This window comes from Arachis hypogaea, chromosome 1 (genome assembly GCF_003086295.3).
Source record: "Arachis hypogaea cultivar Tifrunner chromosome 1, arahy.Tifrunner.gnm2.J5K5, whole genome shotgun sequence".
NCBI classification, from domain to species: domain Eukaryota; kingdom Viridiplantae; phylum Streptophyta; class Magnoliopsida; order Fabales; family Fabaceae; genus Arachis; species Arachis hypogaea.
The window spans coordinates 58,651,485-58,676,826 of record NC_092036.1 but is presented as its reverse complement, the minus strand read 5'-3'; the positions used below and the strand labels follow the sequence as shown (position 1 = coordinate 58,676,826).

The 25,342-nt window shown below is 37.9% G+C and overlaps 2 protein-coding genes across 3 annotated transcripts; one reads left to right on the top strand and one right to left on the bottom strand.

Annotated features, from left to right (window-relative positions):
• Window positions 1-6,697: 6,697 nt before the first annotated feature.
• Window positions 6,698-9,283, bottom strand: LOC140174066 (uncharacterized). Its single transcript, XM_072198575.1, has 2 exons — window positions 9,073-9,283; window positions 6,698-7,483 (listed from the first exon to the last, which is right to left on the bottom strand). Exon 2 carries the CDS (start codon window positions 7,480-7,482, stop codon window positions 6,859-6,861), a length of 624 nt encoding a protein of 207 aa, XP_072054676.1. The 5' UTR covers window position 7,483; window positions 9,073-9,283; the 3' UTR covers window positions 6,698-6,858.
• Window positions 9,284-15,520: 6,237 nt separating this feature from the next.
• Window positions 15,521-24,093, top strand: LOC112805027 (ribonuclease J). 2 transcript variants are annotated; one of them, XM_025847582.3, is made up of 17 exons: window positions 15,521-15,875; window positions 16,510-16,738; window positions 17,070-17,179; window positions 17,981-18,037; window positions 18,341-18,532; window positions 18,615-18,692; window positions 19,450-19,632; window positions 19,728-19,808; window positions 19,987-20,052; window positions 20,159-20,251; window positions 20,522-20,647; window positions 20,850-20,963; window positions 21,058-21,153; window positions 21,232-21,329; window positions 21,408-21,805; window positions 22,598-23,049; window positions 23,408-24,093. In XM_025847582.3, exons 3-17 carry the CDS (start codon window positions 17,159-17,161, stop codon window positions 23,501-23,503), a joined length of 2,151 nt encoding a protein of 716 aa, XP_025703367.1. In that variant the 5' UTR covers window positions 15,521-15,875; window positions 16,510-16,738; window positions 17,070-17,158; the 3' UTR covers window positions 23,504-24,093. The 2 variants fall into 2 exon arrangements, with proteins under 2 accessions (XP_025703367.1, XP_025703366.1); XM_025847581.3 differs by having other exon boundaries at window positions 17,070-17,193.
• The last annotated feature ends 1,249 nt before the right edge of the window (window positions 24,094-25,342 follow it).

The following is a 25,342-nucleotide window of genomic DNA, read 5'->3' as shown; positions in this document are numbered from 1 at the left end:
AAGGAAAATTGGGATTAACTGAAAATGGACGGGGGAAGAACTGTAAACGCCGAGGCAGAAGTCCGCGCCGCCGTGGACGGTGGCGGTGAAGATGGCGGCTGCGGTGGTTGGGTGTTTGACCGAAAGGAGGAGGAGAGAGTGAGTGGAGGAAAGAGAGAGGATGAGCGGGGTTGATGGTGAAGGACGGCGGCCGTTGGTGGTGGCGACGCTGCTGTCGCGGTGGTTATGGGGGAGAAGAAGAAGAATGGAAATTGGGGGAGAGAAAGGAGTGCGCGGCTGCGCGACACTCTTTGCGTTTTAGGGTTATCCCTTTTTTTGAATCGACGCGAGCGCGCACCTTGCGCGTTCGTGTACATTGAGAAAACTTGGGACCCACGCATGAGCGTGCAGTGTGCTCAAGCGTGGATTGGCAGATTATGCAACGGCGCGTGCGCGTACAGCGCGCGTACGCGTACATGTGGTTGGGCCTGAGGCTTAGAGTGGGCTTGACGCGCGCCCAACTCTCGTGGCAAAAGCCTAGAGTGGCGGCAGCATGTAAGGGACGCGCGCGCGGCAAGTGCGCGTCCGCGTACGTTGGTAATTTGTGATAAGGCGCGCTAGCGCGATGCGTGCGCTCGCGTCTGTTCCTCCCTGGGCATGTGGGCGCGCACGCGGCAAGTGCGCGTCCGCGCAAATCGAGTTGGGGTGGGGGCTTAAAGTTGGCCCAGATCCAGCTCAACTCTCTGGGGCTTGGCTCAAAAAAATTGCAGTAGCAGATCAACGCGGGCGTGGCAGGTGCGCGTCCGCGTGAACTTTCATGTTCTCTTAATCTGCGCGCACGCACGTAGTGCGCGTCAGCGTGGGTCAGGTTGGGCTCATGGCATAGTGGTTGCCCAAGAGAGGCCCAACTCTCTGGAATGTGGGTGGTGGTGCATCCGCACAGGGACGCGTGCGCGTACGTTGTGCGCGCGCGTCCACCCTCCCTTTTTTTTCAGAAAAAATTATGCTCAAGTACTCCCCATACTGTTCACAACTCCTTATGCATCTACTACAAAACACAAAAGTGCAATTCACAAAAATGCAATATGATATTATTCATCTACTACTAAACACAACATACATGTGACTAAGCTAACAATTAAGTTGTACAAACAAATTTATGTGAAACATCTACCTACAATGGTAACTCAAATCACTTATTAAGCAAATTTAAAAGAGAGTGGAAAGAGTTTACCATGGTGGGGTGTCTCCCACCTAGCACTTTTAGTTTAAGTCCTTAAGTTGGACATTTTGAGGGACTTATTGTCATGGTGGCTTATGTTTGTACTCATCCTTGAATCTCCAAGGATCTTTGCTTCTCAATTGGTTGACAGAATTTCCAACCATCTTCATCAAGCTTGGGCAAAGTTCTACCCAAGATATGAGTCCCCATAGTTGGTCTTCACATAGCGAACCGGGATCCCATATCTTATCTTCACACCCATCCGTTAGTTGAGTTTCATGATTTTTTCGTACGGGTGGTTGACATAAGGGTGATTGACACATAGAATTCTCTTTATTCCACCAATGCTTCCTTCTAGACCCATATACGGTGATTTCCGTTCCATCCTCATTCCTATACCTTAGAGTCTTGGCCTTTATGATTTTTATACCAAATTTCCAACCACTACACAACTCTCTCCTATTCCTAACTCCACAAAGAGCTCTAAGTTGACCATCATATTCAATTAAACCATATTCAAGTGAGAAAGTGAAGCTTAGGGATGAGAGTTTTACCCACTTGAATGTTGTGTTGGATGGTGACTTGGGAAGGGAGACCTCCCCACACTTAGACAATGCAGGGCTACTTTTTTAGGCTCTTCTTTGATTGTTTCCACCTCTTCACAAGCTTCTTCAATTTCAACCTTTTCCCTTTTTTCACTTGGCTTGGTGTTGTCTTCAAGAACTTTGATTTCTTGCCTAATGGGAGGTGATTCAATTTTGGATAGGAATTCATTGATGAACGAATCCATTTCTTGGTCAACCTCTTCATATTCTTCAATTTCAATATACACCATGCCATTTTCGTTTTCCTTGGGAGGTTGTGCATACTCTTTTATAATTTCAACTTCATATCCAATGGGAGAGGATTCCATTGTAGAGAGAAATTCATCCATGATTGAATCCTCTCTTGATAAACCTCTTCCAAGTCTTCAACTATGACATGCCTTGGAGGTTGCGCACCTCTTCAACATCAATATCAAGCTTCTTGGAAGAGTTCTCCATGATGCTACATTCCCATGGACTTTCAACATCTCCCAAATCTTCAACCACTTCTTCCTTTTCTTCAATGGTCATAGGCTCCTCCAAATGTTCTAACACAAAATTTGACTCCTCCTTCTCCACCGAATTTTCCAATTTCTCTTTCATGCTTTGCTCTTCTTTTGACTTTTCACATGTGGTCACGGAAGTACCTTGAGTATTCAAGCATTGGTGGGCTAAAGTGTGCACCACCTTGGTCAAATTGGTCACAAACTCAAGTGTATCCCGCTTCATGGCTTCTTGTCCTTGAAGTAACAAAGTGAGAGGATCGTCTATTGGGGTTTGGGGTGAGTAAGAAGGTTCATTATTTTGGAGAGAGGGTTCATAATGGGAAGGTGGTTCTTCTTGGTAAGGTTGTGGAGATTGTGTGTATTGAGGTGGTTCTTGGGAGTAATCTTGATAGGGTTGTGGTGGTTCTAAGGGTTCTTGCTCAAAGTGGTCATAAAAATATGGTATGGATGATTGGTCATATGATGGATATGGATCATAGGAAGGTGCTTGGTATGGAAAGGCTTGTGAGAATGGTTGAGGTTCATGTTGAGGATGAGATTCATAGGCATATGATGGTGGTTGTTGAGTGTCACAAAAATAGTCATCATAGCCGTCAAATTGACATGCATTAGGATGGGAATTATACCTATAAGTATCCGGAGGTTGTTGCCAATAGGAGTGATCAATTCCTTGAGGCTCCGCCCATCTTTGATGGTTCCATCCATGGTACATGTTGCCATTAACGTTCACATTTCCTACAACACAATTAGAACCAAACTCAAAGCCAAAGTGAGAATTCATAATGAGAGAACAAAATAAAACTAACAAAAATTAAGAAACAACAAAAGATAAACCTATTCACACTATTCACATATGTACAATAACCAATAACATAACACCATTGCAAATCTCCGACAACGGCGCCATTTTGATGATTAGATTTTTGACGGTTTAGAATTTCACTAATGAAATCTCGTTGTAAAGTATAGTTTCTAAACCAAACAATAATCCTTTCATACAAAAAGTTGTTTGTCACTAGTACAAACCCCTAAAATTTATAAACCGAAGTATTGGACCTCGGGTCGTTCTCCCTAGGAATTGTAATGAAGTGTCTTGTTATTGGTTGTGAGTTATATTTGGGGTTTTTAAGATTTTAGACAAGAAATATAAATGGCAAAGAAAATAAACTAACAACTAGCAAAGCTCTTGGCAAGATATGAGAACTAGAAGTCCTATCCTAGTTATCCTCCTCAATTGTGATGACAAATTGTCCATTGCTCCCACTTAGTTAACCTCTAACCATGGAGGAAAGTCAAGTGGATGAATCAATTTGATTCCTCGAGTCCTAATCAACTCCTAAAGGAAAGACTAGCTTTAGAGGCATTCAAATCAATTAGCAACTTCTAATTATCAATCAATAAAGGAATTAGATAACTCAAGAGTCACTAATTACTCTACCTAAGCCAAGAGGAACAAAACCTACACTAAAATCCAACCAAGCATTTCATCAAACACTTGGAAGGCACAAAAGAAAAGCATAGTAATTTGAGAACAAAAATAGAATCTAACAACAATTATTGCAAAGAATTAACAACAACAATCAAGGAAATCACAATTATCATGAATTACCTCAAATTGCATTATTGAAAGAGGAAATAAAAGAACAACAATCTATCCAAAACAAAATGAAGAATTACAATTATTAAAGCACATAACTAGAAAGAGGAGAAGGAGAAGATTAAGAATTGGTAAAGGAAAAGCGAATCAAAGCATGAATTAAACCTAGATCTAAGAAGAGAGATTAACCTAAACCTAATCCTAATTCTAGAGAGAAGTGAGAGCTTCTCTCTCTAAAACTAACTCTAAACTAATCCTAATTAGGCTATATGCTAGATTTCTCCCTTCCCCTCAATCCTTCATCCTTTTATTCCTTTCTATCAGCATTTGGCGCCAAAATGGGTTCAGAAACCCTCTCAAATCGCCAGGCACGTGTTGCTTTAATGAAGTCATGTGTGGTCATCGACGCGTGCGCACACGGTACGCGTGCGCGTCCCTAGTCGATTCTGCAATGTGCGCGCGGGCGCCTTGTGCGCGTGCACGTGCTTGGCCGAGATCAATTCTTTGTCTTTTGTGCTTCTCTCCACTTGCATGCTTCCTTCCTTGTTCCTTTGATCCATGTCTAGCCTATTTCAACCTGAGATTACTAGCAAACACATCAAGGCATCTTATGGAATCAAGGAGAAATTAGAATTCATCAAAATGACGCTCAAAAAGCATGTTTTTACACTTAAGCATAAATATGGGAGAGATAACAAAACCATGCTAATTCATAGGCTAAATGTGACAAAAGGTTATCAAAATACTCTAAATTCAATACAAGGTAAACCCTAAAAATGGGGTTTATCAGAGCCCTCTCTGGATGTGTATATACACTCTAATCACTCAAATATTTGGGGTTAAACCACTCAAATCTCCTCTAATCATGCTTTCTAAATATTTGTTCTTCATCTAACCAATCAACAATTATCTAGTATACAAATGCAAATATCATGAGGGCTTTTCAAGGTTGTAATGGGGCTAAGGTAAGGGTGAGGATATATGTATGGCCAAGTGAACTATTATATGAATCTTTGACTAACCTAAGTTCTCACCTAACACATACACACACTCTATACAATTCTAAAGTCAAGCTTAGCCACCCAAAATCTCACGTTTGCATATTTTTACACACTTATGTATCAATTTTAATTCCATCACATATGCATTAATTTTCTTATTGAACTTAACAATTTTCTCTTTTTCTTTTTCTCTTTTTTTATTTCTTTATTTTTTTTCTTTTTTTTCTATATATATGAAAGCATAATACATCAATGCATATGGTTTCTATAATTTCACACGAGTATACACCCAAATTCTCAATATTTGTCAATAAAAATAAAACACATTCTTATCAACCAAAGTTCTCACATTTTCCCACACTTATTTGACACATACTCACTATCTTAAGCTAACCAAAGATTCAAATAGGACAATTAATTGCTTTTCTGCTTAAGGCTAGTGATGTGGTAATGTAAATAACAAAAAGGGGGTTAAAAAGGGCTTAATTTGGCAAAAAAAGGTAAATGAAATGGTGGGCTATTTGGGATAAGTGAACTATAATCAAATAATGACCTCAATCACATAAATGCATGAATATACACTAAATAATGGACATATAGAATGAAACAAACTAAAGATTGCAATCATAGAGAAGAAAACACACAAGAATAAAAATCATGGTTAAATAATGTAACCATGCAATTAAGTTAAAAAACTCACGGGTTGTGTGTTCTTAGTTCAAAGCCCATATTCCAAACTATATCATGCAAGTTTTAAAAAGTTTTAACTCAAATCAATGTGAATCTTAAATGCCCGTTCTAAGAAAAATAATTTTTTTGAAATTTTCAACAAATTGACCAACATTTATTATTATATATATACTAAATGAAATGTTGTGATTATGAAAAGCCAAAAATTTTTAGTTCACTCCCTATTTTCAATCAAACCAAATTCTCATATGCAAAAGGGTAAACTAAACTCAATAATCCACATTTTTCGAAATCACAACTAATAAACTAAAAGTGCAATTCAAACTAAAAATCTAAGATATATACAAGCCAAAGTGCAAAATGCAACAAAGTAAAAATAAACAAAAGTACAATAAAATGAAAATGTGCAAGTATTGAAAATAAAACAAAATAAAGCAAAATAAAACAAAAGTCTAAAATGGTTCACCAAAATATAGTCCGCCGAAGACGGCGATCTCCCCACACTTAAATCACAGCATCATCCTCGATGCTCCTCAAATCAAGTCAGGTGAGCGGGGTCAATGTTTGCCTCGCTATTGTGGCCTATCGATGGATGTGCCTCTGGCTCTGTCGGCTATGACTGTGCAAGTGCTGTGACTCTGTAGGGATCCCATGCTGATTTCCGCCTTCTGGGCCTCCTCCTTCTTATCATCCTCCTCCTCAGAGTGCTCCGAGGATGTATCAGGCTCTGAGGGGATGTCAGTACGTCCCGAAGTCACAATCAGCTTCAAGTGTGCATAGCGTCGCTTGTTGCACACTCAGACTGCTCATAACGTCGCAACAAGCGCCACTCCATCCAATCCATGCGCTCAAAGAGGCATTGCACAAGGTGGTAGACTAGCTGTAATGCAGATGAATGTGCTGATTGAGATGGTGTAGATGGTCCTGCTGCAGCTGAAGAAGTAGTCAGCTCAATAGCTGCTGCTATGGCCGCTCGGTCTCTGCACCGGGCCACTGGGTGGTCACCAAACCAGTCACCCCAAGGGATAGCCTTCTCCTTACCGTGTACGGCTGGTGCATCATCGCCCTGCTCCCAGGGTACCTCAGCCTGGTGAGCTAACTGCGTGACCAAACAAGGGAATGGCAGGTTGCGTCTGATATTGGACCGGTACATATATCTCCTGATGAGTCGTGGAAGGTACAGCTCCTTCCCATCTAAGACACACCAAATCAGAACTACTATATCGGCCTGGATCTTAGTAGAATGGGTACTAGGCATGACATAGGTGCATAGGATCTGCTACCACAGCTTGGCTTCCTTCATCAGATAGTCGAGCTTAATGCCTCTCGGAGTCTCTTTCTTGGATCCTTGCTCCCAAGAGGCATCAGGAAGGGTAATCGTACAATGCACTGCGTCCCAATCAAAACTCATGCATTTAATATCCTCCTTAGCCTGATGGAAGGCATCCTTATTACTGATCTTAGGCTGAAAGTGGAGGATGTACTCAATAGCCTTTGTAATCAGAATCTGCCTGTCTCTGAGATGAATTGCATCAAGGGTCACTCGGTAGAAATTACAATAGAACTCTCGCACCCAAGACTCGTTCACTCGCACTAGCTCTCTGTCTAGAAATACCCAACCCCTCTCCACAACCCGACACTCGGTATACTGCTTCAGATCGGAGGGTACAGCTAGTTTCCTTTCCATAATGAGGTTCCGCTTATCAAAGTGCAGAAATCTAAGCTCACAGTATAGGTTGGCAAACTTATATGATTTGTTAGAAGGCGTAGCTTTGTCAGCCTTGTCCTTCTCATTAAGCTTTCGCTCAGATAGGCCTAAGGTCGCTGGCTCAGTGGATGGCTGCGGCCTTTTCCTCTTATTGGAGGTGACCTTGGCTTTGCCTTTCCCTTTCCTATTAGACATCCTAAAGAATAGAATTTCCAGGGTACAGATTATCAAATCAAAGCATAGAAATAGAAAGGCAAACAATATGTAGGAAAAACAACAGAAGATAGACAACAAAGGAGTTAAAGCTCAAATATGAAGTGAGTCACTAAAGTTACGATTAACTTGGAAGGGAGTATGAACAGTATTCAAAATCAGTCAGAATTCACATTCCAATTAATTGTGTATAAAGGAAATCAACTTTCTTGGTCCTTAAGAAGCAACATTGCTATGCATCAAAAGAATAGTTAAAAATTTAGTTTAAGAAGGAAAATTTAAAGAAGGGTGAAAAACATGTAGTGAAAAGTCAAAAAGTTAAAAGTAAGGAAGTTAAATGTTAATAGCATAACAAATATTGTCTTTAACCAAGACAGCATCCAAAAAGTCTAAATGACAAGCAACTCACATTCATATCAGGCAATGCAAGTCATTGATAATGAAATATGCAAGGCACAAAGGCATAAAATATAAAGATAAGTCATCATCAATGTATTTGATCACTTAAGTGCAAAAACTGGTGTGGAGGAATTAAATACGTACTTATGAAAGTAAAAGACACCAATAAGCACAACTTGAAAGAACCTCAAACAACAAGGAATAAGACTAGGCCAAATTGGAAGTCTATGAAACAACGTCAATGGTTAAGGAGAAATAAAATTGTAGTGTGACCATGAAGGATAGAAAATTTGGAACCTAACTTCAAATGTTAAAGTCATAAACGAGGATCAAAAGCAATTGATCAACAAGGGTCCATTTGACACAGAAATCTGTCAAATAACTCTTTGTTGCCATCAGTCATGAAATTCAGATAAAGGGAAGCAAAGAAGAGGCGGAAATGCTAGCCGACCAATTCATGAATTGAATTTGCCAGTAATCAAGTAGGAATAAAGTGAAAATGTGCCAAATTCAGTTCACAATTGGAAATTAATAGCATAAAGATTTTAGAAAAATTTGATAGCATTTTGATAGTAAATTGAGCGTTCCCGGATTAAAACAGCAGCATCAACAATCCATATGAATTCCATAAATGTCAATCATCATGAAGAACAAGAATTCATATGAATGGGGCATCAATATATACAGAATAGGACAGCAACAATCATTCAGCTTATATGAAATTCAAATCGATTTAGAATCAAGCAGAAGCCATCAAAGAGAACAAGGCAGTAATACAACTTCGCAGCAACATCAATCAAGCTAGTGTAGCACAAAGCAAATCAATGAAGCAGCAACAGTTCCAAATAGCAGCATGAACCATAATTTGCAATAACAGCAACATGTAGAGTAGTACAGAATATCACATTATCATCACTCAACAAAGCAAATGAAAATCAGTCATTTCAGACAGCAGCAGCGGCAAAAATCAGGCCTAAATCCACTAACCAAAATCCTAAAACTACCTAACCACATGCAATTCTAACTAACTAACTAAAATGCAATTAAACTAAGCTAACTATACCAACTAAACAGAATGGAAAGAACGCAGAAGGAAGAACAGGGAAAACCCAGGAGGGGTTTCTAAAGTAGAAGCAGAGATGGAAACTGGAAGGGGGAGAGAGAAGTGCCAACCCAGAGATGATGGCTACTGATGACGGTGATGATGGTAGAACGGCGATGCTGAACTCAGGAAGCAGAGGAAGAAGCAAAGCCGTAGAGGAAAGGCGGTTCAGGAGCAATGTTTGAAGAATCAGGCGAGATGGTTGAAGCAGAAAGGAATGGAAGAGTATGGGTGATGAGTGGTGGAGATCACCGGCGGCAATGGGGCCGCGGTGGTGCTTGTGTCAGCGAAGAAGATGGGCGGACGGACAGAGAAGAGGGATAGAGAGAAGAAGGGGGTAGAGAAGAGAAAAGGAAAGAGAGGGAGGGGTGGTCGGCGGTGGTTCAGGGTCGCCGGACTGGAGCGGTAATGTGAGGGTGATGGTGGTGAGTGCTTCAATGGAGGGAAGAGGGGAAGAAGAGAAAGAGACGTTGGTGGGATTGAGGGTTAGGGCTACGCGAATGAAAAGGGTTCTCTCGAGGGGGGTTAGTGGATTCAAATCTACGCGTACGCATCACTGATGCTTGCGCGTGGGTATAGAGAAATAAAGGTGACGTGTACGCATGAAGACGCGTAACACACAATTCTAGTGTCGTTTTTGCACAACTTTTTGTAACTTTGCATTGGGGTGGCATTTTTGTATGACGCGTACGCGTCGGTCACGTCTACGCGTGGGAGGCCAGAATTGAAAATGACAAGTACACGTCAGCGATGGCACGCATGGGTTGGGTTGTGCGCCTGGTACCCCTCCCGCACGGTTTCAACCCAACTTTCTGTAACTTTTTAACTAGAGAGCGAAATTCGCATCGACGCGTACGCGTGGGTCACGCGTACGCGTCACACCCATTTTTTTTTAAAACAAGCTATCAAATTAATTCCAAACATGATTAAACCAGTAAAACCACAATTTATACTAAATAAACGTAACTAAAAAAATGAAAATTTAACTTATTACCAATAGAAATAAAAAGAAAAATAGAAAGAATTTACCATGGTGGGGTGTCTCTCACCTAACACTTTTAGTTAAAGTCCTTAAGTTGGACATTTGGTGAGCTCCTTGTCATGGTGGCTTGTGCTTGAACTTATCTTGAAACTTCCACCAATGCTTGGACTTCCAATAAGCTCCAACATCTCTAAGTGAATTCACCAAGTCTTGATGAAATCCTTCACAAGCTTTGAGCTCCTAAAGTTGATCCTCTTGTATGTCGGGATCCCAAATCTTGTTCCTACACCCGTCTTGAAGTGCATCATCATTGTTCCTACCAAGTGGCAAGCAATCTGAATTCTCTACGCAGTACCAAACTCTTCTCTTGGATCCACCCATGTGATCACCAGTCCAACCCTTGCATCTAACTCTTGAAATATCAACCTTGATGAGTCTTGATTTGTAACTCTAACCACTAAACATCCTTCTCTTACGCTTCATTCCACAAAGCCTCCTAAGTTGGCCATCCGTTTCAAGAATATCATACTCAAGTGGGACAATAAAGCCAATAGAAATAAGTTTTACCCACTAAATGAAGGAATATATGGCAACCTAGATAGAGAAGTCTCCAACGATCTTGACAAAGTGTATTCAACTACCATCCATCGCCTTTGGAATACTTCCATCTCCACATCATTCTTCAACCCAATTGGAGAAGGTTCTTCAAACTCAAGGAGTTCATTTGCGGATGCACATTCATCACTAGGATGGCTTGATTCATGGTCATCATCACCAAGGAAACTCGCTTCTTGATCTATTCCATCCAATTCTTCATACGGAACATGCCTTGGAGGTTGTGCACTAGCCTCCTCAACATTAATTTCAAGCTTCTTGGAGAAATACTCTACAACTCTAGATTTTCATGGAGGTCCAGCATCTCCTAAGTCTTCAACCACTTCTTCCTCTTCAACAAGTATGGCTTTCTCCAATTATTCCAATACAAAGCCACGTTCCTCATTTTTCACTGGAGTTCCTAATCTCTCCTTCATGCTACGCTCTTCATTAGATTCTCCACATGTAGCCATGGGGGTACTTTGAGTGTTGAAGTGCAATGAAGCTAAATTACCTACTACCTCAGTCAAGGTAGCTATGAACTCTACTGTCGTCCTTTGCATCTCTCTTTGCTCTTGAAGAAGAACACCAAGAGTGTCATCCATTGGAGATTGGGGGTAGATATGAGGGTTCATTGCTTGGGAGGAAGGGTTCATGAAAAGAGAGTGGTTCATCATGACAGGGATATGGAGGTGGTGTATATTGAGGTGGTAGTTCTTAGGAGTGATTGTGTTGGAATGGTGATGGCTCTAAGTATGGCTCGTATGGTTCATAGGGTGGTTGGTATAGTGGATATGAGTTGGGATCATATGGAGGTGTTTGGTAACATGGGGCTTGTGAGTATGGTTGTGGGCTATATTGAGGAGGAGGTTCATAGGTATATTGTGGTGGGTGTTGATTGTCACGAAGAGGTCCACCATAACCATTGTCTTGGTATGCATCATGGAGTGGTTGTTGCTCATAGTACATTGGAGAGGGTTGTTGCCAAGAGGGTTGATCAAATCCTTGTGGCTTCTCACATCTTTGATTGTCCCATCCTTGATGCAAGCCCTCATTGTAATCTCCACTTCCTACAACATGATTATAACCAAACTCATAGCCAAAGGAGTGAGAATTCATAGTAACAAGAGAAAGTAGAAACAAAAACTAGTAAGAAATAATGAAAATAAACTCCTAAAACTAGAAACAACTAACAAAGAAACGAAAAGCAAAAATATTCACAATATTCACAATAACTAATAATAAGGCACACAATTGCAATTCCCCGACAACGACACCAAAAATTGATGGGAAAAAATCGTCGGTAAATATTTTTCACGAAAATAAGCGCGTTGTAAGTATAGTTCTAAACTGACAATTAAACCTTAATCAAATTTAAATTGTTTGTCATTTAAGCAAACCCAATAAAATTAACCGAAGTATTTAAATCTCGGGTCGTCTCTCAAGGAATTGTAAGGAAGTGTAGTTTATTATTGGTTATGAGATTATATCTTTTGGGGTTTTGAAATAGGAGACAAAAAATGTAAATAACAAGGAAGTAAAATAAAAATTAAGAAAAGTCCTAGCAAGGATTGAGAATTGGAATTCCTATCCTCATTATCATCATCAATTGTGATGGTAATTGCCTTTTACTTTCACTTAGTTAACCTCTAACAATGAAGGTAAGACAAGTGAGTAAAATCAGCTTAGATTCACAAGTCCTAACATAAGACTAGATTTAGTGAAGTCTAAGCCAACTAGCAAGTCTCAATTACCAATCAACAAAAGACTTTTGATAACTCAAGAGTTTCTAAATAATCAATCTAAGTTAAGAACATAAAAATCTAAATTAAAATCCTCCCAAGCATTTTATCAAACACTTGGAATGCACAGAATAAAAACATAGAAAATTAATAAGAGATAATAAAATCTAAGATATCAATTCCAAGACAACAATAACTAATAATTAAAGAAAGAATAATAACATAAAAATATAAATTGCATTAATCTAATCAAAGGGGCAAGATTGCATCAACAATGAAGTAACAAACGGAAGCAAAAACAAATAAACTAGAAGTAGTAAGATGCTAGAACAAACAAGAGTAAAGGAAAACTAAATTAAAGTAAGGTGAAAATCTGAATCTAAGAAGAAATAAGACTAGAAATCCTAAAACCTAGAGAGAGGAGAGAGCCTCTCTCTTTAAAAACCTACATCTAAACCTAACTAATGTGAATAATGAGAAGTCCATCCTTGATTCCCCCACTTTGCAGCCTCTAATCTGTGTTTTTGGGCTTGGAACTGGGCCAAAACTAGTCCAGAAATCGCCCCAGCGTTTTCTGATATCTGCAGCACGTGACGTTTTGTCACGCGTACGTGTCGCCCACGCATATGCGTCGCTGAATCAAAAACTTGGTCACGTGTATGCGTCATACCACGCGTGCGCGTCGCTGCTAGCTTCCCAAAACCTCAATTTCTTGTGTTCCTTCCACTTTTGCATGCTTCCTTTCTATCTTCCAAGCCATTCCTGCCCTATAAATTCTGAAAACACTCAGCAAACATATCACGGCATCGAATGGTAATAAGAGAGGATTAAAATTAGCTAATTTAAGGCCAAAGAAGCATGTTTTCACTCATATTACAAAATTAGGAAGGAAAATGTAAAACATGCGAATTAAATGAATAAGTGTGAGAATAATGGATAAAATCTACTAAATTAAGCACAAGATAAACCCTAAAAATAGAGTTTATCAGTACAACAACATAAAAATAAAAGTAAACATTCAGACAAGTTCGCAAGAGGTCGGATCATCTTCAACAACACAACATAGTTCTTAAAACCTCTTGCGAACTTAGCAATCAAACCACATTATTAGAGCTTGAAATGGTGCCATTTTAGGTAAAATGGCATCATTTGGGGCATAGAGCAAAGCCCCACATTCAATACACAAATTCATAGTAAAGAAATAATTTTCAAAGAAAGAAAAAGAACGCTAAATTACAGAACAACCATGAAGATACAATTTTAAAAGATCATTGATAACTGCCAACAAAAAACCATTTTTCACACAAACATCAAGAACGATAGTACCAGAAGCACATTATTAAGCAAAAAACAGAGGTGTAGAAAATAAAACAAAAGAGGCAAGACCAACCTTAATGGAAGAACCATTGAAGGAATGCACGTGACGGCAATACACGAATGTTTTAGAAGACTTCAAGCAAGCACGAATGAAAAAACCAAAGTAAAAATTTAAGATATAGAAATATTGAAAGGAAAGTAGGGTTATTGTGAAATGAAAAGTCCTTAAGAGAGAATGAAAAATTTGTCAGAAGAAGAAGAAAAAAGAAGAAAGAGAAATGAAGTTAAGTATTTATAAGACTCTAGGGGCACAATGGTAAATTTACCCCTTCATTTATGACGTGCACGGTTACCAAAGTATCCGTAAGAAAACGTGCAAATGATTATGAAAAGATGCAATGGTTCAGATTCACAAACATGTAGAGCACTCAACTTGATCCTTGGAAAGGCGGTGTATCCGACGTGATAAACCAACACCATAAAAGGACCAGTTCGACCTATAAATGCTTGAGTCCGACCTAATAAAGTTTGGTCTCAAGCAGGGACACTGTTTATACCCTGACCCAAAGTTTTAGCCTAGTCCAAAGTGAGTAAAAGTCCAATAACATATAAAGGCTTCCACAAGCACCTACCCGACCTTATGGAGGTCAGGCCCAACGACGCCAACTTTGACTTTAGCTACTCAACAAATTAAACTTAACTCCTACAATTTCTTTCTTTCATTTAGAAAATAGATCTCAATAACCTCCTCACCAAGGAAACGGTTATCCACCATCAAAGGTGAAACTACTCATAAAAGTGGTTACAGATTCTACACCTACAATTATAAATATTCTGACACCCTCATGTGTACTTCGAACCTAATCTATTAAAAACCTGCTAAAACATTTGCTAACTTAAGTATCGGAGTCCCTTGCAGGTACCATCCCCCTGCCCTCTTCACGAGGAATTCGGATGGCGGCACTTCGATACTCGTAAAAATCGGACGCTGCTTCAAAAGAAATTTGGACCTCACGTTCAAGTTTAAAGCAACCCAATTTTAGATTACACTCGGAACAAAAATATAGTACTACTACATTACTAAGTAATAGAATACATTAAAGGGATAAATAAAAATGAAGAACCAAATAAAAAATATAAAATAAAAATATATTACATCTAACTCAAAATTTTAATATATTAAATTATAAATTGTACATATTATAAACTCTTTATTTCTTCATATTTTTTGACGCAACTTTCATACGTACTGCAACTTGAGGAGACTTTGGACCAATGTTGTGCTCTAGGATGAGGAGAAGTCTCTTTGCGACCTTCTTCTCTCTCTTCAGAATCCTTTTCTCTAGTTTTCTTTTTCTTCTTCCCTTCGTCTCGGTCTTTTCCTCTCTTGTTCGACGGTAGTGCAACGACCTTCTTTCTCTCCTCCTCCTCTTCTTCTTCTCTTTGGTTCTTGTTCCTTTTTTTCTCTTTCTGTTTTCCTTCTCTATGATTTGTCCCCTTCTCCTCTGTCACAAACATGATGACGACGACGGCAACGATAACTCTTTATTATATCGTCTATTCTTTTTTTCCCTTCTCTTTATTCTAATTTGCTTGTGTTCTCTTTAATTTATTTGTGTTCTCTATTTACATAAGAATAAATTAGAAATTGTCAAAATTAAATAAAAATATTTTAAAAAAAATTGAAATTTTAATCTTTATTTCAAAAAATTTCAATTCCCTATATTACTATTTTTAAAAAATACTAAATAGACTAAAATTTTGTGTCTTAAAACTAAAATTTAATTTCTATCTTAAACCACCAAATAGAATCTCATCTTCCAATCTCAGCCTCGCTGCCACAAACTAAGGTTGTTATAATTGGCTGCCACTTGGCAGTGAGGTAGAATACTTGTGTCGTGTTTGTATTTTCGAGTACTGATGACCAAATTGATAAGCGAAAGATATTTCCCGCTACGCACCCAAACAATTGGAGCAGCACCAACACCCACACCCACCTGAACCCTTCTTCTTCCTCTCTCTCCACCCTTTAATTTCCCGTTCTTCCTCATTAGGGTTCTTTCAAAGTTGCACTCTCTTTCTTTCTTCTCTCTCTGCTGCATCCCGTTGCGGTTTTCCTCATAGAAAGAAGAAATGGCCACTTTCACGTTTTCATTGTGCCCTCACACCCTCTGTTACCGCCCTTACACCACACGCTCTTCTTCCCTTTCTTGCTCTTTCCCCTCTTCTGCTCTCCCAGGTTATAATCCTTTCCCATTTCGCTTTACATTTCATGTTTCTCTATGCTTTTTTTATTTTCTGAGCTTCTCTCGTGCTTGGTACAGATATCAGAATGTGTTCCTAGTTTTTTCCATTTGTTATTGGCAGCTTAAAGTTTTGTACTTTTACTATTTTACAGAAGTATTGGATGATATGGTGTACATGATAGATATGTATACGTGATGTAATTATATATTTTTTAAATAACTTGGACTTACTGCATTGTGTGCAATTGGTTCTGTTTAGTGTTCTACCAGTTAAGGTCTTAAATTTTGTAATAGGATGTTTACTTCATCCGTTGCTTTTCTAATGTCCCATATAAGGGCTTTGAGGCAATCATTGTTGAAGATACTTATTCATCTCCTTAACACGCTTCGAAAAGGTTTAGATTTGTGGTAAGCTAGTAGGAATTAGGTTTGAGAGATTCGGTTGAGTCCATGTTGCTTGAGAACAATATTAGCCCGGACGTAACTATATATATAGGTATTGCTTGAATGATTTGTTTCAATTTCTTTCATTTTACTTCCATCGCAGAACCAGAGGCAACTGTTTTGCAGGTGGATGTTATTTATTATTCATATGGTTGTGTTATTCTATTTGTTTCATGTATGTAGATAATGTTGGATCTGAAGTACCGAGAAAACGAATAAGAAGAATAGAAGGTCCAAGAAAGAGCATGGAAGACTCTGTTAAACGTAAGATGGAGCAATTTTATGAGGGATCCGATGGACCACCCATCCGTGTTCTTCCTATTGGTGGATTAGGTGAAATTGGAATGAATTGCATGCTTGTTGGTAACTATGACCGCTACATTCTCATTGATGCTGGTGTCATGTTTCCAGAGTAAGTGTTGCTACTGGAATCTGTGTCCTCTTTGTATGTTTTCACAGTCACACATAGCCAACTGGACAAGCCTGAATTGTTACATAGGCGATCATGTATTCATGTATAAGGAAAACTTTATACATAATCACTATCCAGACATGGAATTTAATCTTTCAGCTAAGAGCAAATAATCTGTTCCAAAGTGAAATTCATTTCAAATATTAAAATCCCATTTCCACTTCAAGGTCACTATCAAATTTCTGCTGCATGGTTACTGTTTGCTCTGCTCTGCTCTGCTTTTATTTATTAGTCAACTGATCTTGTTTCACATTTGGATTGTACATTTCAGCTATGATGAGCTTGGGGTCCAAAAAATCATACCCGATACAACATTCATAAAAAAATGGAGCCACAAAATTGAGGCAGTTGTTATAACACATGGGCATGAAGATCATATCGGTGCGTTACCTTGGGTAATGTTTCCTTCTCCATGGAACTGCTGGTGTGAAGAACAATACCCTTCTTGACTAGTTATTTTTGACATATTCCCCTAAGTCTCTGCATTTTTGTAGAGGGATATATCTATGACCTAGTTTTTGATGCATTCTTCCATAATGAACTTAAGGTTAACCTAGATAGGAACTTGCAGTTTGATTAAAAAATCTAGAGCTTGGATAATTTTGCTACTAGGATAATACAAATGTGATGCAATCAGCTTCAAGGGAAATATACAACCACAAAGTTCATTAGGTCCTTGATTGATGACTTTGGTTTAGTAGCATGTTTAAGGATTAGGGATCTTGGTATGCTTGCTACCTATGGTATACTCTCTTAAAAGCTTTAACATATTTCTGATGTAATGGTCGATTGGACGCTTTTCCTATGTGTGACTCTTTTACTTGATGGGGACATTGCCTTTTTTAGGGTATTATGACTCTCACAATTGTTGTCGCACACCCGAAGGATGTGGGGCTGGGGAAAATCCTATGACCAAGTGACCAGCAAAATATATTTGTTTCTTAAAGTAAAACATAGAAGGGTCATTTTTCCTGTCTCTTTCTTTTTTTCTAGTTTCAGTCCTTAGTTTTGTTTCTCTTACTAGTTGATTACTTATTCTTTTATGTCTCTCCACTTTATATTTTATAATGCTCCTCCCCTCCCCTTGGATAAGTTCTCTGATTGATCATGCTTTTATTAAAACAAATTTTTTAAACATGTGTTTACTTCTGCTGTACTATTGACTGTTGCTATAATCACCAGGTCATCCCAGCATTGGATTCTCATACGCCAATTTTTGCATCATCCTTCACAATGGAGGTAAGAAGACATATAGTCTTGTTACTTTATTGGTAATGTGCTGCTCTTCAGTTGTTTAATTTCCATCATTTGTGAATAAATAGTAAGGTTGTATAGTAGGAAGTAATAGAAATTAGATGCTAGTGTCAACATATCTTGAAATTGGCTACCTGCCTCTTCAACTCTTCATTTATGTCACCCTATTGGTACTTATCATTACAAAAACTTGTTGCACAGTTTTTTCATTGAAATTCTGTTCCTTGAATTGGTTATTTTTTTCATCAGTTCAGAAGAAGTGAAACTTCCTTTTCCTCTTGTTAACAGCTTATTAAGAAACGCTTGAAGGAACATGGTATTTTTGTTCCATCCAGACTCAAAGTATTTAGAACAAGGAAGAAGTTTATGGCAGGGCCTTTTGAGATAGATCCAATCACGGTGACCCATTCTATTCCTGATTGCTGTGGTTTAGTACTTCGTTGTTCTGATGGGACTATTCTTCACACCGGGGACTGGAAGGTTAGAATTTACTGTTTTTCTCATCACCTTGTCTTGTTATTCTGGCTTGAATCCTGTATTGCTGAACAATTTGATTCAACAGATTGATGAAACACCATTAGACGGTAAAGTTTTCGATCGTGAAGCTCTAGAGGAGCTCTCTAAAGAAGGAGTAACATTGGTGAGTCATCTGAATCATTGACTTCTTGTCATTTATCTGCGAGTGATGCATACAGTTCCTTTCATTGTAAATATGGTTTTCATGATCGGTATTATGTTGAAATTGGTTCAAATGGGAAACCTTATTCTACTTTTAGACTATTGGGCTTTTCCAAGATATGCATTTTAAATAGCAATCACTATTTTGCTTGGCAAGTTTGGTTTATTTTGGTTCCCTTCACTGTATTAGTGTATTGAATGTTTCTGAAGTTGGTAAAATAAATAGTTTATTTTTGAAGGAGGGATTAGTTGTTGGAAAATGGATCTGTGGGAACCTCCCAGCCCTGGTGCCCACACTAGCAGAGCACCCTGGTAAAGACTAGGGATGATACCTGTTGAGTGATGCTCAACCAGCAGTGAAATAAATTAATAGATTCAAATATCTTCTAAATGACTTCTATATAATTTTGAGCTTTACTCCTCCATGTGACTTGACATCATGGAGGTAGTGTGGTGGAGATGGAGAGGAATGGGCCTGATAGGGATCATTACATATTGCGATTTTAGTTGATTAGGTACTGAGTGGCTAATTTTCTTTACATTTACCCATAAATGTACATCTATATTTGTTGTAGATTTACTGATGTTAAATTGTTAACCTATGCTGGTTTCTTCTAATTTTCTGCCATGTGTTTGGTTATAGCAATGTGTAGCCTCTCCCTTATCTTTTTCCTAAATGTTGAGAAAAGATAGATGCAAATTTGGGCGTTACTTTTCAGATGATGAGCGATTCAACAAATGTACTCTCACCTGGAAGGACAACCAGTGAATCTGTCGTGGCAGATGCATTGTTGAGGCATATTTCAGCTGCTAAAGGAAGGGTTATTACGACTCAGTTTGCATCAAATATACATCGTCTGGGAAGCATCAAAGCTGCTGCTGATTTAACTGGTAGAAAGCTGGTATGTTCATGGTTCTCTCTTTTTCTGATTTACTCCAATAGATAAACAACTGTTAGAAGTGTTACAATTTTATTGTTTTATAACTATTCTATCAGGTATTTGTTGGCATGTCTTTAAGGACATACTTAGATGCAGCTTGGAAAGATGGAAAGGCTCGAATTGATCCATCCACTTTGGTAATTAACATTGAAATAATTGTTTTCTTTCTTTTGGCATAACTCTACTGATATATCTAAAATTTTCCCCCTTTTTTCCTGTTGCCACCTTTTTAGAATTATGAGTTCCTAAAATTTTTAAGCTTCTGTAAGTCTCATTCTCTATTATTCTACCTTTCAATATTTCTAATTTACATAGATTAAAGCGGAGGATATTGATGCTTATGCTCCAAAGGATTTGCTAATTGTTACAACAGGCTCCCAAGTAAGTTGCCTGTGTAGTCCTTTAAAGATTATGTAGTGCATAGTTTGTTTGATAAAGAAATTGGACAAGTTTATGGCATATGAACAAATATGTATTTTTGTGTCAGGCAGAACCTCGTGCGGCCTTGAATCTTGCGTCTTATGGAAGTAGTCATTCTTTCAAACTAACAAAGGAAGATGTTGTTTTGTATTCAGCTAAGGTAAGATAACAAAATTCAGAATCAGTTGGTTGCTGTTTGATTTGACTAGAGCATGCCTGATATAACTAAATCATTCTTCTGCAGCTAATGCACTAATTGAACTTTTATTTTGAAATTTCAATCCATTCTTGTAACAAGCCTCAGATTTTTCTGCATGAGCATGTTGCTTGTGTTCATGTCTGATCCATTTTCCACCAAAGGAAGATAGTTTCAAAAAAATTAGATATAAATTAATGTGGTAAATCTGTCCTCTTCTTTTGACACTATTAGGTTATCCCTGGCAATGAGTCCCGTGTTACAGACATGCTAAACCGCATATCAGAAATTGGATCAACAATAGTTATGGGGAAGAATGAATATCTGCACACGTCTGGTCATGGGTATCGCGGAGAATTGGTAAGTTTTTGTTGGAGGTCAATTTATTCCTTCTTTCTATATATTTCTTCCCCCTTAAAATTTCTTCTTCTTCCCAAATTAATTGTTTTACCCCTATGCATCCTCAATTTAATTGTACCATGTATGTGTTTTATTATGCATGCATTTGCATGACTTTGTCTTTGTTATGATCTGTTATTGATGAGAACATTTATTTCTGCAGGAAGAAGTACTTAGAATTGTGAAACCACAGCATTTTCTTCCCATACATGGGGAACTCTTGTTCTTGAAAGAACATGAATTGCTTGGAAAGTCCACTGGCATTCGACACACCACTGTGAGTTGTTTCACCTTTATCAGATGATAGATGAGACTGAGATGCTAGGGACCTTTTGCATTTAGATTTACATAAACATGTCATTATGCTCCAGGTTGTTAAGAATGGAGAGATGCTTGGTGTTTCACATTTGAGAAATAGAAGAGTCCTTTCTAATGGCTTCATTTCACTTGGAACAGAAAATTTGCAGGTTGGAAGTTTTCATTTTTTGCTGGACTCTTTTTAAGAAAACATCTATAACTCTTAAAATTTCCCCCTTTTTATGCAGTTGAAGTATAGTGATGGTGACAAAGCATTTGGTACATCGAATGATCTCCTTATTGATGAAAGAATGAGAATTGCATTAGATGGCATCATTGTGGTTAGGTATGTTTTTCAGGTCATAAAGTAAGTCAAAGCTAAGTAGAAGATGTCTAGTGACCTAATATTTATTGTCTATTTCAGCATGGAAATATTCCGCCCTCAAAATCTAGATGATCAAGTTGGAAACACATTGAAAGGCAAGATAAGAATTACTACAAGATGCCTGTGGCTTGACCAAGGGAAGCTGATGGATGCACTTCATAAAGCTGCGAATGCTGCCCTTTCAAGCTGCCCTGTAAACTGTCCACTGGCTCACATGGAAAGAATTGTGTCTGAGGTGCTGAGGAAAATGGTGAGGAAGTATAGTGGAAAGCGGCCTGAAGTTATTGCCATTGCTGTAGAAAATCCTGCAGCTGTTATTGAAGATGAGGTAAAGACAAAGTTGTCTGGCAAAGCCCATGTGGATGGGATATCAACATGGAGAAGAGTGTTAGATGGGCATGGGAAGGAAAATAACTCCACTAAAATGCAAATTAGAGGTAAACAAGTGCACATTTGAAATGCATATAAAATTGGGGAGGCTTTATTCACATTCTCTTGTGCCTCTAGATGCGCTTTATGTAAATATCCTGTTAATTTTGTGTTTGAATGCTTCTTTTGAATAAGTCTTGTTCTTGCTGATGTTAACTCAGAAGTATTCTTGTTGCTAATGTCATTTATTTTTATTATTGTTGTGAATCCCACCTAATGGGATAAGGCTCTATTGTTGCATTATTACTGGCATATCTTCCTTAGGTTTCTTGCATTAACCTACTCTCCTATTGTCATTGTAATTTTTATATGTAGATTAAGTGCCTAATGTTTTCATTCTAGCAATTTTCTTACCAAACCAGCATAATCTTGAAGTCAATTTTGTTCCCAGTTTCACTTCTCTTAGCTCTAAAATTATACCTATTTTGTTGTAAATCTGATGATGAGGGATTAATTTGGTATCAAATATTCAAATGCATTTACTGCTAAGTTTCATTAGATTATTTTGTATGCAAGTCTAAGCTGCCGGCAATAAGTATATCTTGGGTTCTGCTTCTTAAATTGACAAGAGACTGCAAATTTATGAGTGATGTTTTTTGCTGTTTGTGTAAAATGAATCAGAATGCAATGGACCTACATGCATATAACCAATCCTTATGTATCTGTTTTGTTTATTTGGTGCAAGGATGTTAATGACTGTTTTATGGTAAAATCCTTCTGCTGTAAATTTCCTAGTATCATATATTCAAATATCAGTTTTTCTTTCCCTTGTTCCATTATTTGGTGCGTTTGTAATATAGGTGTTGAAGGATTAGCATCTGAAGAATACACTACCACCTCAAGTGGAGATGATGATGATATTTCTGAAACAGAGGATCAAGATGAATTTTGGAAGTCATTCGTCGATTCATCGTCAGCTGAGAAGTCAATCAAAGCTAACAATGGTTATGTTCCTCAAAAGGAGAATAAGCCCCAACTGAAGAAAGATAGTTCTGAAGAGTCTGAAGAAGAAATGTCCGAAACATCAAATTTAGAATCCAAATATTCAAAATCTGCAAAGAGAAATAAATGGAAACCTGAGGAAATTAAGAAGCTGATTGATATGCGGGGTGAACTACATGATCGATTCCAAGTAGTAAAGGGGAGGATGGCCCTTTGGGAAGAAGTATCTCAGAACTTGTCGGCAAATGGGATCAGCAGAAGTCCTGGGCAGTGCAAATCTCTATGGACATCTTTGTTACAGAAATATGAGGTTTGTTCCTTCTTATGAGCAACTATGATGTTAATATATAATGCAAATGATAAGGTCACTATGAAATCAAATAAGAAACTGGAGTGTTTGATCGTTTCTTTTCACCTTTGCATCTTAACTTTATTTAATAACATCGGAGGAAGTAAGGATTTTAAGAGAAACTTCAACTGCTGTGAATACATGCTTGTGTTTTACACATTACATCCGAGTGTTATAAATAGAAGGCATTGTCTTCAGCCTATAATTATTGCAGAGAACAAGCATAACAACTAATAGTGAATAAATTGCCAGAATTAAATTATTAAAGTACAATTTTATGATTTAATCATCAACATCCTTTACGTTTTTGTTTAAGCAGGAGGTCAAGAATGAGAAGAATACCAAGAAAAAGTGGTCATATCTTGAGGACATGGAGAGGATTCTATCTGAAAATGAGGAACTGGCAACAAAATGAATGCGAAGTTACGGGAAGGACAAGAAAAATTTGCAGGAGTTTCTGCATGATTTTGGTAATATAAGTCCAAGCATGGTCCTGAAAGGACATGTGTGAATTGCAGGTTTATTGCATCATGGAATCACCATGTTGAACATTCATTCATATTTGGTGTGGGCATGTGGCTATAGACAGTACTAAATGGGATTGGTATTTTATACCGACAGAAGTTAATGAGGAAGAGAATGACGATTTGGGGGATTATTTATCAACCCTTCTCAAATGGCAGCAGGCCGCATGCACCCCTTTATCTGAAATTTTACCTTGAATGATTGTGCTGTTTTTCTCCTCTAAACTTGTATACTCAGCATCATTTTTGTTCTTTATTTATAGGAGGCATCAACTTAGTCCTTAGGTAGCAGTTGATGCCATCAATTTTGTCAGTTGAATGGACCAAGTTGGCATTGAAAGACCGTCACTTGGGTGTTGCTATACACTGAAGGAACTGAAAGTTTACCATAAGATGTATCATAATTGATTTCATTATTTTCTTGGTGGCACTTGCTGCTGTTGAGAATCATATATCCAAATATAGTTGGATTTTGACCAAATACAACACTGAAACAGTGAAACTCGGAAAGGCAAATGTTGTTGCTCCTTTACTTCTCTTCAATGCCAGATTGTTGTGGTGGATGAATTTATTAAAGGAGACAATAGGAAAAAGTTCCTTTTAGATGAACTCATGAAAGTGAGTATGAATCTATCTTACCTCCTAGAAAACCAAGTGGCTTTATAGATGAAAGCCATTTTGTTTTGATTTATCTAAACTCATGCTTCCGTAGGTCAAAGAAAACATTTTAGGTTCAATCTTATAGGGTGGTAGAGGTTGTTGAAATATATATAGCAGTTCCAAGTTCCAACTCAATGTAACAGTGTTCATTATTATCACCTACTTATAGAAAGTTTTTCTCACTTACAGCTTACGTATTTTCCAAACACTAGCCAAGGTTATTTGTTCTTTTCTTTATCAAAATGTCGAAACAACTCTTAGTAAAAGTTTATCTTTCAATTAATCTTTTACACACAAAATTAACTTCTCGTTGTCTCCTTCCTTAGCTTCCCCTCTCCTTCCTTCCCAGGATTTTTCCATTCTACTGCAACCACCATCATGATACCCACCTACGACCTTCCACAACCTATGCCTCTCTTCCTTACTGATATTTTAACCTTTCAATCGCAATTTTTTTCCCCATGGTATTTAGCCCAAATGATTGAGCTAGGTAAGCCGCTGGGAAGCGAAACTAGGACCCAAATGACATATATGTCCTTCCTCCGAACAAAAAAAAAAAAAAGAATTCATAGACCAAACAAAAAATAAACCGAATTCGTGTGGAAGAGATTTTTGCTTTTTTATCTCGGCCTAGCAAATAACAAATCTATTTGCAGCGGAGACCTAGTATAGATGGCATATCTGTACGCCTCTTTAATGCTGCACCCGGGTTCAAGTTCCAGCTAAAGTTGGATGTAGTTTAAGAACCCATAATGTGTGCAAGTAGTGTATAATGACCAAAAAAAAAAAAGATAACAAATCTATTTCTATTTGCAATACCACATTTTCTATGGAAATAGTTCCCAATTCACTGTTATGATATTTCATTCGGTTAATTTCTTCGATTTATGAGATATTTTATTGTTTTGAAAAAAAATTATAGCTATTTTTATTTTGATAATCTCCTTCAATTTGAGATTGATCGTGTTAGCAATTTTTACTAAATAACATAATTTTCTATTCAAAGTTTTCAGAGACATTCTTAACTGTGTACAGATCTAAGAAGGTTTAAGAAAATGGTTGGTCCTAGA